We start from the raw sequence: 15,796 nt of genomic DNA, 5'->3' as shown, positions 1-15,796 counted from the left end.
AATCATTTAATGTTTTTTTTTCATATTTATCGAAAAGCCAAAAGACCGAAAGAAAAGAGTTCAACATTAATTACGCTTTTATACGAGATATAGAATTTAAAATCACAGATGAATGAAAAACATTTTATTTTAATTCAAAATTTAAAATATTTAAACTAAATAGTTAGTGCGAGAAGAGTTTAGCATTAATTAGTGGCAAGCAAGTGTATTAATATCATTTATTATCTCATTACTTTCAACATGGATAATTGTTAACCATATCAATGCTGCATAAAAAAATTTATTTTGTTAAAAAATAATTATTAGAAAAACGAAAATGTTTTTAATAAAACGCAAATAATTTAAAATAAATAAACATAAAATAAAATCAAAATTTGTAAATAAATACAATAGAAAATTATGTGAACAATTTTTCGTGGCAAACAACTAATTTAATATCCCACTGCTTTCTACATTGAAGTTTTCAAATTAATAATAAATCATTGCTTTCTGAAATATTTGTTTTAAATTTTGAATTTCATTTTATTTTGAATTTTGAATTTTAAACTTTGTAGTGGTGGGAAAACATTTGGACAATTATTGGTGGCAGACAACTCATTTATTATCTCATTACTTTCTATATCGGTAATTGTTAACCATATCAATGCTCCATAAAAAAACTATTTTGTTAAAAAATAATCATTTAAAAAACAAAATATTTTGTAAAAAAACGCAAATATTTTAAATTAAATAAATATAAAATGAAATCGAAATTTGTAAATAAATAATAATAACTCATTTAATATCTTACTGCTTTCTACATTGGAATTTTCATATTAATAATAACTCATTGCTTTCTGAAATATTTATTTTAAATTTCGAATTTCATTTGAATTTGAATTTTGAATTTTAAAATTTGTAGTGGTGGGAAAATATTTAAGAATTATTGGTGGCAGACAGCTCATTTATTATCTCATTACTTTCTTTATGGGTAATTGTTAACCATATCAATGCTGCATAAAAAACAAACTATTTTGTTAAAAAATAATCATTAAAAAAACCAAAATATTTTGTAAAAAAACACAAATATTTTAAATTAAATAAATATAAAACAAAATCAAAATTTGTAAATAAATAAAATAGAAAATTATGTGAACAATTTTTTGTGGCAGACAATTCATTTAATATCCCACTGCTTTCTACATTAGAATTTTCAAATTAATAATAACTCATTGTTTTCTGAAATATTTATTTTCAATTTCGAATTTCATTTAAATTTAAATTTAAATTTTGAATTTAAATTTTGAATTTTGAATTTTAAACTTTGTATTGGTGGGAAGACATTTGGACAATAATTTTGGTGGCACAGAGCTCACTTAATGTCCCACTACTTTTCTTTTGTTGTATATTATGAGTAAAAAAGACCTTTACTTTTCTTTTGTTGTATATTCCACTATTTTTTGCATGGATAATTGTTAGCCCTATCAATGCTGCATAAAAAAAACAAAAAATTTAAAAAAATATTGCAAAATAACAAAATTATTTAAGATGAACATTTTAAATATACATGTATAACCAATTTTAAAAAACGTATAAAAATCATAAATTAAAAGAGAAAAAGTCATATAAATATGTATAATTAATACAAAAGAATTTAAATTTTAAATTTAAATAAAATTAAAATGACCTCTATCATTCTGTAAAAAATAGATCATAAAAATTTAATCACTATAAAAATAAATTTTTTAATTTAGTATGTGAGAAAGAAATTAAACTTTCAATTTTTTATTGAATGAGTATAATTAACACGGAAAAAATATGTCATGAATGAATAACTAAAAGCTATTATTTGGAGAAAGTACACAACCTTTTATGGATATTTTTCACTACTTTTTATATGAAAAATTATTATGTCTATTAATAATACTTACTATTGGGTGAGAAAATATGTACTATTTAAAATTTAAACTTTTCAATTTGAATTTTGAACTTGATAGATGGGAAAAGAGTTCAGCATTTAATATTTCTGTCGTGGGAAAAAGATATATATAATAAATTCGAATTTAATATAAAATTATAGATTAAACAAAAAATGTATTAGAAATTATAAAAATATATTTATAGTTGATAAAAAACAATCTAAATTTTAAATTTAAACTTCATAGGTGGGGGAAAAAAATTTAAAATTGAAAGTCAAACAGCTATATTAATATATCACTGCTTTTTGCATAGGTGATTGTTAAGCCTATTAATAATACCACAACTTTCGGCATCGTAAATTGTTAAGCCTATTAATAATTGGTGTTTTTTAATTGCAGAGTTTTGTTTGTGGTAGATACTTACAAAATTCTATAGCTTTTTCACCTCCCTAAATAGCACAAAATATTAACACGATTCTTTCTTTTAGCAATTAAGCGACGACAGATGCCGACAAATTTTTTGATCTTTTTCCTCCGTGCATCGCACGGGTACTGCTCTAGTAATTAATACTCTTCTACTCTAAGTCCCAAATTATAATTATTTTTAGGGGGTGGGTGAGAATGAAATGAAAAACTTGGTTGCGCGCTTCAATTTCCGTTACTAGATAGATCGAAAACTGCAAAACACAACGAATAACACATTATTTCAAGGTTCAAGGTCATAGACTACTTTATAGTAGCACAGAGTGATGTGTCTCGCTCATCATTGAAATCTACAATACGTAGTCGAATTTGTTCTGTCTGCACCTATTCTAATAGACTACTTCATATATTCCAGCCTATTGAAGCCTCATAAATATCATTTTAAGCCTGCACATCTTATTTCACCCTTTCCATCCATGTGGTACTAAAACATATGCATTCATCTCATCACTGTTCTGTATTCATCTTCCGCGAAGGAGAGTATATTACTTTTTATAATTAGCAGAGACTAGGTACCAAAACTGAGTCCAAACTGTGGCAACAACAAATTAGTCAGACAACTCCCCAATAGCTGGTAATATTACCCGTTCCAAATATGATGAAAACTAGAATATCTAAACAAAATAAATGAAGATTTTTTTACAATAATTTTTCCATATAAATATAATGGAGCACAAATGCCCAAGATTACATATAATACACACGCCTTCCATGAATACCAGCTACGGAGACCATCAAAGAATTACACTCCAATAAACTATATTTTCACAATAAAACAATAAAAGGGAGATTTTTACAATATCAAATTTTCCATGTACTGGAGAGCCAATACCTAAGATTACATGCACAATCCATAACAATTACTCTCCGCTAATCACAAGCGACTGGAAAGGCTCCCTCTTTATTTCTACGAATGTTGAGAAGTCCTTGCTCAATGGCTGTTTCCAGGGTTCTCCATCCATTTGCATATAGGCATTTTTCCACTCTCCACCTCTTGCTTCCAATCGAATAGCTGCTGCCTGAAAGATACAAATAGAACTCAACAGTTAAGAAAAACCAGAAAGACTGGTCATTGAGAAAGAGAAATTTCACAATGCCATATAATCAGATTTGTAAAGGGAGAATATTCAGATCCACAGAGGTGGGCTAAAATCAGATTTGTAAATAAATGCCATATAATAGAAAACAGAATGCACTCTGTATGTCAGCGGAAAGGAGAAAAGGTTTTCATAATGTCAAATTTAAAATGAAAGTGAACAAAAATATGAGGTTATAAATTTGGAAGTCCGGTAACAGATGTAAGCCATATTGCAGAGTTTATGGTTAGGTCCAAAATAAAATGAAGATAATCAACACAAACGCAGAATAGTATGAGATTTCTCAAATACAACAAGCCAGGAGCAACCAGAAAGTAGCACACTTTAAGTAATTATTTAAAATGTGCCAACCTCTCATACACCAGCAGTAAGCCAATAAGCGAATGAATACTAAGTTCAAAGTTTCAGCAATTGAGAAGTAAGCAATTCACCCCAAAACACAAACAATAAAAAGTGGTACCTGAGCTAAGTGCTTCGCAGAGATCAGTTCAACCATGACAAACGATGCATGCCATCCTTGCTTTAAACCAAATATTTCCAAGAGCCCATCAGCGACATCAGCTTCAACAAAGCCTCTCTGGAAGTACATCAAAAAGCCTACTCAGTCAAGCAGTTAAATTTGAAAACACACTACAAATTCATCAAGTAAGCTTATATTCAGTAACACAATATTGGGGCATATTCCTATAAATTATTAAAACAAAAAAAGAACATGAGTGAATGCTTTGATATCATCACTCCAAGGAGGTATTATCTAAGGCAACATGTATGCAATACCTTTTCCAAATACTCTGGCTTCAGTTTACCCCATGGGTTTCTTCCACTTCCATAGCTATGAAGATTCAAAGCAACTATTGCCCTTACACTGAAACGAAATAACAGAACCTTATCATGTAAAATTGACCAAACCAAAAACTTCACAATTCTCTACTACATTCACTAGGAAGTAAATTCAAAGAATTTAGAATTCCAAGAAATAAAACAAGTCAAAACTATGAATATGGACGAAATGTACAGTGACCTGCAACTACACTATGGTAAAAATGTAATGATGCCTGTTTTGAAAACATTGATTTGTTTACCAGTTAATAATATGCACCAACTCCACCAAAAATTAAAATAAAATAATATGCACCACCAACAATTATAATATGGATAAGAAATGTACCTTTTAGGAATTGCAACCTGTTCCCACTCTGAGCAATTGATCTTTTTGACATGCATCCGCAGAATGTTTTTAAGTCCCCTAATGCCAGAAATGATATTTAAGAATATAGGATTTTTAAGCCAGTCCTAGTCCTTCATTATCAAAAACACAGAACATACCCATAAAGCAAAAGGTTTTCTTAAGGAAAAAAATGCACCAAAAACAATTGCAAGCAAAATCATACTTCTGAGGACCTATGTAATGAAAAAGTAAAAAGCAGAGGGAGATAGCAAGAGACTGGGAATGTTTCCATTAGGAAAGTCAAATCAAAATTCAGATTAAGTGGCACATCTCTGCTAATTGAGCAGCAAAACAAAAGTGAATTCTGAAAACTTCTAGCCCAGTGACTATGTCTCAAATCCTCTTAAAAGAAGAAAATGAACAATTATACCCAAAGCAAATTTGATCTTCTCTAATGCTACAAACATCATCATTCTAGAATTAACCACATAATTTTCTCTATTAAAATTTCCTACAATAATACCTTAGATGACACTGCATGCTAAATGCCAAAGAAACCATCTCTTCAGCCACTTGGAAATGAGTTTCAACAACATAAATGATATTCATAATACAAGTTCAACTCTGATGAACCAGAAAATTATATTAAAGTAAAATATGAAGGCAAGCTCCTACCAACAATTTAATACAGCAATTGCTGGAAAAATAGACTTAAAATGCAGAAACCGAGACAATTCTGCAGACAAAGAAACAAAGAAAACACTCCTAGCTCCCCCTAAGATCAACAACCCAGATCTTAGAGTTCCCCAAATTCATATCCAAAATCAGCTCAATTCGTGCGTGTCTTATCCCATTTCCCTTTTCTGCTATATAACCAACCACCTTCTATCATCACAAACTTCATAAATCTTCTTTCCACGTTTCCACTACTATTCCCTCACCATTCATAGCTTGCCATATGACTTCCCCAATAACTAACTAACATTCCTCCTTCAACCTCTTTCAGCATCAGTTTATTATTCTCAACTTCCTCTTGGGCTCTCTTCTTTGGCCCCCAAAATAACACTGATAACAAGACATAAAGGCCCATCAATACTCTCCCTCCAAAACTCACCTTATCCTCAAGGTGAAGAGAGAGGACAGGTAATGTGAGAGAAACTTCTACTTGGGTCTCATTGTTTGAAGCATCTTGACCACATTGGTAATTCATGAGTCATATAAATGGCCAGATATACATAGGATGCCTTAGAGTCCTCACTAGCCAAATTGGGCCTGCTTTCCCATTCCCCATTGTCCTGATTACAAGTCAAGGCTGTCCTGGTGTAATTCCCACCACGATGACCTATTCCTCCTTGAATTCGTCAACCCACTGATTCTGCTCGACCCCAAACAACCTCCCTTTCTTCTGCTCTTAGGGCCAAAATTATCATCTAACTTAAGTCATCAACAAAACCCATCCTCACGTCTTCACGAATTTTTCCTCGCAACTCATTCAGTAATGTTGCTTCCATCACTACATCATCAGTATGGCAAAGAGGAATAGACAGCATCCCAAATTGTTTGCCCCTAATCGAGATCTGTAAATGGAACCTTAATAGCACAACCAAACCCAACAGCCCCCAAGCGATAATGGTATGGCGGGCCTCCCACCCTTGGAACCACACCAACACCTTCCCTTCCTTAAATCATCGTATACTTCGAGAAAAAAACAACACACCTGCAACATAGGTTCCTTCACCGGCGATCATCGAGCTTTTCTTGGGTTATTCGTCGAAGGCAAGTGGATCTTTGATCACCATTAGCAACGCCACCACGTGCGCCTCTGTTGTAGGACACTTGCGAAGACGACCTAGGATATGGGGTTCCTATCCAATTCATGTGAGATACGTTTGGATGAGTGTTATTATGCGTTTGGGCATGTGGGAGAGTATTTTGAGTTTGGGCTCCCTTTGCTCCAGGCCCACTTGTCTGGTTTAATAGAATTTAGACCCTTATTGGGTAGGGCTAAATGAGAACAATGACTAGATCCACCAATAATCCATACCCATTTCGTCCCATTCTTCCCAAAATCATTTCTCTTTCTTCTACCTATTGTTTCACGTGTAGTCTTCTTCCTTTTGTTATTGTTCTTCTTCAACCTCTGTTCTTTCTTCTTCGCACGCTTCTTCTTATTCTTCTTTGTCTTCTGCTTGTCTTTATGTCTCTTGTTCTTTCTTTTTTTTTGTTTCTTCGACTCTCTGTTTCTACTTTTGTTATTTCTGTTTCCCTTGTCTTTATGTCTCTTGTTCTTTCTTTTTTTTTGTTTCTTCGACTCTCTGTTTCTACTTTTGTTATTTCTGTTTCCCTTGTGCCTGATCTAGCAACATGCGGATCGACACGGTCTAAAAGCTTTCGAATGGTTTCTTGAAGCTGACGAATAGAGTCTTCAACTCCATCTATTTTGTCTTCCAAACAAACGCTCAATGCACTTTTCCATCCACTTCATTCTGTTTTCCTTTTTTTTTTTTTTGTAATGACCAGAAGCACCTCCAAGATCGAAGATGCTCTGATACCAAATTGATGAAACCAAAAAATTATATTAAAGTAAAATATGGAGGCAAGCTCCTACAAACAATTTAATAAAAAATAGACATAAAATGCAGAAACCAAGACGAATATGCAGACAAAGAAACAAGGAAAACACTCTTAGCTCTCCCAAAGATCAACAACCAGACCTTAGAGTTCCCCAAATTCCTATCCAAAATTAGCTCAATTCATGTATGCCTTATCCCATTTCCCTTTTTGCTATAAACCAAGTTCTATCATCACAACCTTCCTGAATCTTCTTTCCACATTTCCCCCACTATTCCCTCACCATTCATAGCTTGCCACGTGAGTTCCTTAATAACTAACCTTCCCCCTTCATCCTCTTTCACCATTAGCTTATTATTCTCAACTTTCTCTTGAGCTTTCTTCTTTGGCCTCCAAAGTAGCGCTGATAACAAGACACAAAGGCCCATCAAACTCTAATATCCACAAATGAACATAACTTACATCAACATCCAGCCATGTTGAAATCCATAGAAAGAAGCCATACATCACCACAAATGCAAAGACACTTCTTTCTCGCAAACTCAAACATAGGACTCATGTTGGATACAGAAGATCTTGGTCAAATTGACTATACTTGAAGACAGGGATGGCTCTGTTCAATTACAATTATCTAGTATTATACTAGGTTGTCAGTAGCGACCTGTAGTGCCGCTAAATTGCTACAGTAGTGGCGGCCGGACGCTACAACTGCAACTCGACGCTGGCCGGTAGCGGAAGGTAGCGGCGTGTACAGGTGTGCAACGCGACGCTACCCGCTATTTGATATTGACTGTGGAATTATGTATTTCATTTTGCGGAATTCATTGTTCATTTGCATTTAATTTTGGATCCTTCCTTTATGTTCCTTGTATTTGACATTGATTGTGGAATTATGTGTTTGATTTTATGTGACTTCTTATGTTTCAGTATTTATATTTGTGTAGTATTAGATTATTAGTATATATGGAATTAATACTTCACCGCGGTGGCAATACCGCTACCCGCTACACCGCTATACCATTTTCGGGGTCGGCCACTAACTGCTCCCGAGAAGTATGGTACTATAACAAGCACAAGCTACAAAGTCAAGAGTGAATTTCTCCATTTTGTTCCAGAAGTTGTGGCATTTGCTGCAGTTGAAGTGCCTAACTGCCTATATATTCGATTACAAGGACGTACTAATTTACCGGTCCAAGGTGAATTATCATAGGACTAAAAGAAAATATAAGTAATCACACCTTCTAGTTCCATGCTTAATACTGTAAATTTTTAAGTTTTCAGCTTGCACTAAAAGGGAAAACCATGTCAAGTTAATAGATGATCTGAAACTCCTCAGTGTCAGTAAAAGATATTTCTTTCCAAAGACAAGAGACTGTAATAGACATTTTGTCAACTCATATTTCTGATTCTTTTACAATAAGAAAAGGAGACAATTCTTGTTGTACGTGTGAAATAATCATTCTCTTACTAAAAGCAATTTCAGTTACACATATTGTAAAAACCAAGAAGCAAAATTTTCACAGGAACTTTGTTTCTTCTGATTTATCACAGGGACAAAACTGCTGTAGTTGGTATATCTTACCTTAGACCTGGATCACTTGAGCAAGGGGTGAAGAACCAGCCCTGAGTGCAGCTGTAACCAGAGTATATAATCTGCAATCAGAAGGAAAAAGATTGACCACAATCCTTTATTGACTAAAATATATTATACATATTACCAGGAAAAAAAAAATCTATTATATCATTTGTAGGAGACATCGTAGCTATGAGTATGTTAGCAAAGTTCATGGCAAATAAAGTGCACAGCAAAAAAAATAAAATAAATAAAATAAAATACAGAAGGTAAGTTAATTTATAAAACACATTCAACAAATCCAGAGAATTAATACCTTGTTTGCAATTGGACCCTTTGCAAGATAAGGTTTTTCATCGCGTAGATGATGGAAACCATAAGCCACTCGGGCATCCATTCCTGTAAAATATAACAGGAAGTTCTAAGAATGCTCACAAATAAAGATTAGAGACTCAATTGAGGTATCTGAAAAGGTTTACATTCTAAATGAACACCCTAAGCCAAGAAATTTATAGCATTTTAAGTATCATTATTATACACACACTCATGACATGCACTCACACATACAGACAAATAACCAAAACAACATAAAATCTCAGGTATAAAGGCATTCTCAATTCACTTCAGTGAGGCAATCCCAATGGCATGGTCACAACCTACTTAAGCTTCTAAAGCCATTGTTTCACAAAACAGATGTAGGCCCAAAAGCCAAACTTGAGACATGAAAAATATGTGCAGCGTGTATGTTAAGTAACTTTATTCTTGAAGTACTCTCGATACATGAATAGCAGGCTGATACGAATCTCAGGAGAGCCTCGCCTCAAAAGCTGGTAGGAGAGCCCAAAATTCATATAAACCCCACACCAGAACCATATGTTTTTGATGTGAGACTCCAAGTCCTATACCTTGCAACTAGATCGTAACATCCTACCACGCTCCGCAGCTCTGGGCCCACGCAGCCAGGCTTTGCGATAATTTTTTACTAGCTCTTGGCAAACACTGCAATGCCGGCGTCACCAGTCGCGCCGCTCGATTGCAACAAGGAGGCATAATGGAAGCTCTGATATCAATTGATAAGAACCTTGAAAGAGTCTCACCTCAAAAGCTAGCTTGCAAGGTAAGAGAGCCCAAAGTCCATATAAAACCCACACTATAACCTTATGTTTCAATGTGGGACTCCAAGTCCCATACCTTATAACTGGATCGTAACAGACAGAGAAATTTGGCTTTAAAATAACATTTCATACGATTCACATATAGCATATTCATGTAAAGTAACTTCATTCTCAAATCTAAATGATTACTCTCAACTTTGGACATGATATCAACCGCACAATAATCCATTTTAAGCACCTATATGACACTACATATGTACGGATAAAGCACCTATGCTGAAGTAATTATAGAACACGCCATCATAACTTGTAATATTCTCAGGCAGTTCTCCCTCAACTTCTAAGCCCTGCAGAGAGCAAACACAAGAAACTTCATATATTACAAATATGCTAATAAATTCGGTAATGAAAAAAATGAATGAAACGTTTAAAAACTAATTTTAAAAGTCGTTTGTTGACCCAAATAATTTGCAGCCTGTTCCAAATTTAATACTTCATTGTAGCAAGTTGAGTGTACTGGAAACAACCATTCATGACTCACAAATGAAATCCACAAGAATTTATCTTCTATTCCAACATCAATATGTTTACTTCAAATTATACAAACCAGATAAAGTGCTCCACAGTAATTTATTTGCAGAAGTTTTTAACACTTACTTTGACTATTAAATGAGAACCAAAAGAACATACAAAGGAGTTAAATCCAATAATGGATCAGTTCATTTGACTTCTTAAACAGAAACCTCAGGCACAAATGGCCCTTAAAATAAGTTCATAACAGTTATTCATCCAATTATTTACGAAGAAAAAAAAAAATTAACAGAGGTCATTGTCACCCTTAAAGCTATGATACTTCACATTTTCACCTATATAAACTATAAGATAATAGTTTTTTAAAAAATTGTTTTGAAAATATGGTTGGAACCAACTACGACCATAGTGACACTCTAGAAAAGCACTCGACATTGCCAATAATGTAAACAAGGGGGAAAGTGCATTGTAAAAGTATCTCATGATTAAAATCAAAGTTATCAAATGCGGATTGTGGCATGTTGCGGCCCTGGCCAACCCCGAAAAACGCTATAGCAGGTTGCGGTTACGGAAATAGCGGAATAGATTTATGATAGAAATAGTGAAAAAAAGAACATTTTTTAAAGGCAGAGATAATAGAAGTGATAGAGAGAGACGTAGATAGACTAAAAATCCCTTTAAAAATTTCTATTACACAATTAAATTTAGGACAAAATTGACATTTTGTCTTATGACAGCAATATGGTCGTGATTTGGCCGCAAATGCGATCGCAATGGCCACCATTGAGCTCCGGCGCGGCGCAGTACGGTTTCTTGCGGCCAGGCACCGCAACCCCATACGGCGCGGCTCGCGGCGCTATTGCGGCGCAATTAACTACTATGATTAAAATTTATAGTATCAAAATGAAGTTTAAGTTAAGCCATCAGAAACATATATCATATAACCTACAATCAAGCCTCAGTGATTCAATATATACACTTGAGAAAAAGTAATTCGATATAGACTACTTTGGTAAGTAGTCATCACTTCATGAAAAATTTGAAACATCACCAAAGACTACTACTGACGTTTTCCTTTGCGACCTATATATGAAGGCTATGCATATGCATTTGGACCCAAATACCCTATGTTCAAGGAAACATTGCCATTACAATAGAAGCCTAACCAGTTCATAGCACAGTGCTAAATAGATTAATAACAAGAAACCACACCCACAACCTGATCAAGAGTGAACTCTTCTGTGTGCTTCAAACAATAAGGTAGCTTCAAGGGTGTGCCTTCTGGCATTGAAAGTGAGACTCGCCAACTGCATTGAAAGTAAAAAGTTATACCAAATTTACATATGAACTACATAGCAAAGAGAACTGAATTAAAATATATCTCTGAATAAAACCAAAATTCTAGATGTTCATAGAAGTCCACCCATGTTGACAGAGAAGACGCAGAGTGAACTTTTAATTTTATAAAGAACCAATTCAACACAAAAGCTTAAGTTGTTATGTGAAGGCCATATTAATGATTTTATATGTCTCTAATATACCACCTCACACATGAGTCCATTGGACATGAAGGGTAGACAATGCACAGGAGGAAGTAAGGATCAAGCTCGTGACCACTTAGTTACTGAGGCTCTAATAGTATGTCAAGAACCGATTCAACCTAAAAACTTAAGTTGTTAGGTGAAAGTCACATTAATAGTTTTATATTTCTCTAACAAATTTATTGTCCTCATGTTTTTCATGAAACTACTAATGGCTAAAGTTGAAAGCTAAACTCAGTTGATTTAGTGAATTCCTATCCACCACCAAAATTAACTCTGTCAAGGAAAACATACACAGAGCATACGAATTCAGAAATGTTTCCAAAAATTACTATTTAGATTTGAGGTGGGGAACTTCTTCAGAAAAATCCAGCATTGGCCAAAAATACTACATTAAATAGGGAAATTATGATATATGTTAATTTTTTTACAGTAAATAGGCAAACCTTACGAGTTAAGCTATTCTCCAAGCATGTCAACCTACTTAGTAAAAGGACTGGCTCCATTTTTCTTATGAAAGCACTGGTTGCTAAATGAAATTGTAAAGAACCAATTCTTTTTGGGTTGAATTGGTTCTTTACATGGTATGAGAGCTTCAATGATCATAAAGTCACGAGTTCGACCCTCATCGGCCCCCATTTGTGGAATTAAATAAGCATAAGGTAAAAAAAAAAAAAAAAAATGAGCTTATGTAATATCCACGCTTCAAGCCCAAAGGGCTCTCGCGTGAGAGGGTGTGTCAGAGAATAATATAAACCATTAAAAAGGCACTTACCTAACACCTTAAGGTTTTAGGTTGAAGTGGTTCTTTACAAAAATTTAGGGGGGAAAAAAGGTGAGGGATGTTTTAAGAAACTATAGAACGATGATCCAAGAAGGAATAAGTTATGCTCACGCTAAGCGATCCGACTCACATTGACCTAGTACCCAGGTGGTTTGTCCAATAGTGGGCCAAGAAATATTGAATGGTGATGTAGGCGGTTAGGGGGCAGTGGGGTGTTTGTGAGAAATACAAATAACCTCTGGGTATTTTTCAGTCTGTAATAACCAAATTTTGTTAACACAGGACTCTGGTTGATTCAATAACAAATATCCATAACATAACAAGAGGATCATATTAAACATGAGGTAGAACTCGATAAATAGGAGCAAATCAATGCCTCATAGCTATGCCACAACATAAACCCTGCAGGCAAATGCCTCCAAGCATTAGGCTCTGATAAATATTATAAAAATTCTAATTTGCAGAAAACCACTTAAAGAAGTTTACAATAGCACACTTCAAAGTGTCAATTTAAAAGATAAGGCATACCTATCCAAACGATGAATTGGCCCAGTACTAGCCCTGAGTAGACTTCTCTTAATAGCCGCCTTCCATGCAAAAGGAAATGAACCCCCCTGATAAATATCAGAAAGACAGATTAGCATAGTAGACCCAACATTCACTTAACCCACAATTCCCAAACATATGAATGCTTACCCAACGGAAACTCCTAGACAGGTCATTTCCTGTCCCAAGTGGTATGATTCCTACCGGAGGAACTGGCTGTCGACCTTGTGTGCGAAGTTCTGTAAGACATCCTAATACCCAGCCAACTGTACCATCACCTCCAGCAACCTGTCCAATCAACCAGTTTCATTCATCCAATATGACTGCTACTATAGTAATAATATAATATCTAATATGTAAATTCAGTACACTTTATTGCCATTGTGGCTGAGCAACATCTTGACACGCAATCACATTTTTTTATTTAAAAAAGAAAGTGATAACTACATAACCATTCACATGTCAATCATACTTTGGCATATAATTATAGATAATATGAGGTACAGGAATCACAACAACTTGCAATTATATAGTGCAGTCTACCATTTGAAATATAATACATGTTGTAGTGCACCTATCAACATACCATAACCCTGATTCTTTCACGAGTTTCTTTGGCACAAGAATCACCAAGACCTGCCAACATCTCCAGGCAACCCAATCCATACCGTACAAATTCATGAGGCTTCACATCTGATAGGTCAAAAACCTGAGGTGTATAACCAAACATCAATAATGAACGGAAAGACGAAAAAAATTTAGAGAGGAGAATAGGAGTGAAAATTTGAACAACAAAACCACATCCAGCAATTCATGGATGTAACTTGAATCTCATATAAGTGCGAGATCGAAAGAAAAAAAAAATAACAGAGGATAGTGATTCTCAACGTAACAGCAGTGGCTAGTTCCTAGCCTACGCTACCAGAATGCTTCAATACAAAACTTACTTTCTCATATTCAGTCTCTTATGTTTCAGCATATCTCGTAATAGATCCAAACAAAAATTTCACGATTTCCTCTGTCTAGTGACGTTTGATTAAGAAAAACATGAGCTCAAGCGAGCAAGTGACAGAAATTGTAAACATGCATGAGAAATTTCATGAACGAAGAAAAGGAAGAGGAGAAAACGGAGACCTGCTCTTCACTCATGAGTTGCTGGAGCCTCTCCTTAAGAACGGGGCCGAGGCGGCCGCCGCTGCGGGGATTGATGAAGACGACCATGGGAGAGGGCGGAGGGGTGGCGTCTTCGCCGTCGCTGCGGTTCTGGTAACGTGTCTCGCCGGCGGCGGGGTCCTGAAGGCGTATGGAATCGCGCATTGCGAAGCGGAGGTACTGAGGCATGGTGAGCTGCTTCTTCAAGTCTTCCTTATCAATCCGAATCCCGGAGAGGCCGCAGCCGCGAAACGACTCCATAATCGACGACCTCATCGCTATCTTGTGGGTGTCGCCCGTCGTCGACGGCGTTTCCATCTCTCTCTCTCTATCTCTTCTTTCTCTCTCTCTCTCTCTCTCTCTCTCTAGGACTGGATTCTTTTCTGCAAGGCGAGGCTACCACTGCTGGCCCCGCTGGACAAGTGTTATAAAATCAAAAGAGGAATTTATTTATTTTATTTATTTAATAATAAATAGTAACAATGAAAATGAGTCTTAGCGAAGAGTATGTATCTCTGACTAGTATTTTTTGGACTTCATTGGCAGAGACGAGAGTCCAATGGGGAAATTTGGAGTTGGAGAGGGTGATTTCAGTTTCAAAAGGTTATTCCCCCGTGGAAGTGGAACCGCTTTTTATCGTGTTTTTTGAAGGAAATGCCCTTCCGTATGACCGTTATTTACGATACAGGCTGCTTCATCACCCCCGCACCAACAAAATGCCTTCCATTATTATTACTTCCTGTAAATCCTCAACTATTTGTCCTGTCATTAAATTTATTACTTTATTTATTTTTTTCATGAATATTAAGAAACGTGTAACGGTTCCAACTTTGAAAAATCAAAATCTCTACTCATTTTAAAAAAATAAATATTTAAATTACTTTTTAAAATATTATTTACTTTTTTAAGGACATGGTCATTTGATACTGGTATTAAATTAAAAAATTAATACAAAGATTCAAATCATTAATTTTCGTCAATCTGACTATTACAACTTATTGAGAATTAATAATTAATTAATAAATATGACTCAATAGATTATGACCGTTAGATTTTAGTAAATAATGAAGGGGTAGGATACTGTAACAACCAACTAGAGTTACTATCAATGTTACTACCAATCAATTTCACTGTTAAATTGATTATGTTGATCCAACGGTTATATTTACTTCTACATTTGTATAGTTATGATTCTCCATGTTTAATGTGATTAAATATGAGGAATCATAACTATACAAAGGTAGAAATAAATATAAAGTATTAAATATGGGAAATCATAATCATACAAAGATTTTTATGAAAATAAATATAACCGTTCGATCAATATAATCGATCTA

At 34.6% G+C, this 15,796-nt stretch overlaps 1 protein-coding gene across 1 annotated transcript; it reads right to left on the bottom strand.

Moving 5' to 3' along the window:
- Window positions 1–2,969: 2,969 nt before the first annotated feature.
- LOC133292986 (diacylglycerol kinase 7-like) lies at window positions 2,970–15,007 on the bottom strand. The gene is made up of 12 exons (XM_061491491.1): window positions 14,442–15,007; window positions 13,894–14,016; window positions 13,458–13,595; window positions 13,290–13,375; window positions 11,656–11,743; window positions 10,177–10,252; window positions 9,107–9,189; window positions 8,800–8,870; window positions 4,647–4,724; window positions 4,256–4,343; window positions 3,939–4,055; window positions 2,970–3,400 (listed from the first exon to the last, which is right to left on the bottom strand). The coding sequence occupies exons 1-12, from the start codon at window positions 14,775–14,777 to the stop codon at window positions 3,242–3,244; spliced, it is 1,443 nt and encodes a 480-aa protein (XP_061347475.1). The 5' UTR covers window positions 14,778–15,007; the 3' UTR covers window positions 2,970–3,241.
- Between the last annotated feature and the right edge of the window lie 789 nt (window positions 15,008–15,796).

Source organism: Gastrolobium bilobum, unplaced genomic scaffold (genome assembly GCF_033153095.1).
Source record: "Gastrolobium bilobum isolate Gb01-03AN ecotype WA unplaced genomic scaffold, APGP_CSIRO_Gbil_v1 utg3588, whole genome shotgun sequence".
Taxonomy (NCBI): Eukaryota; Viridiplantae; Streptophyta; class Magnoliopsida; order Fabales; family Fabaceae; genus Gastrolobium; species Gastrolobium bilobum.
Note: the sequence above shows the minus strand (reverse complement) of the source record. Positions and strands in the feature narration are given on the sequence as shown.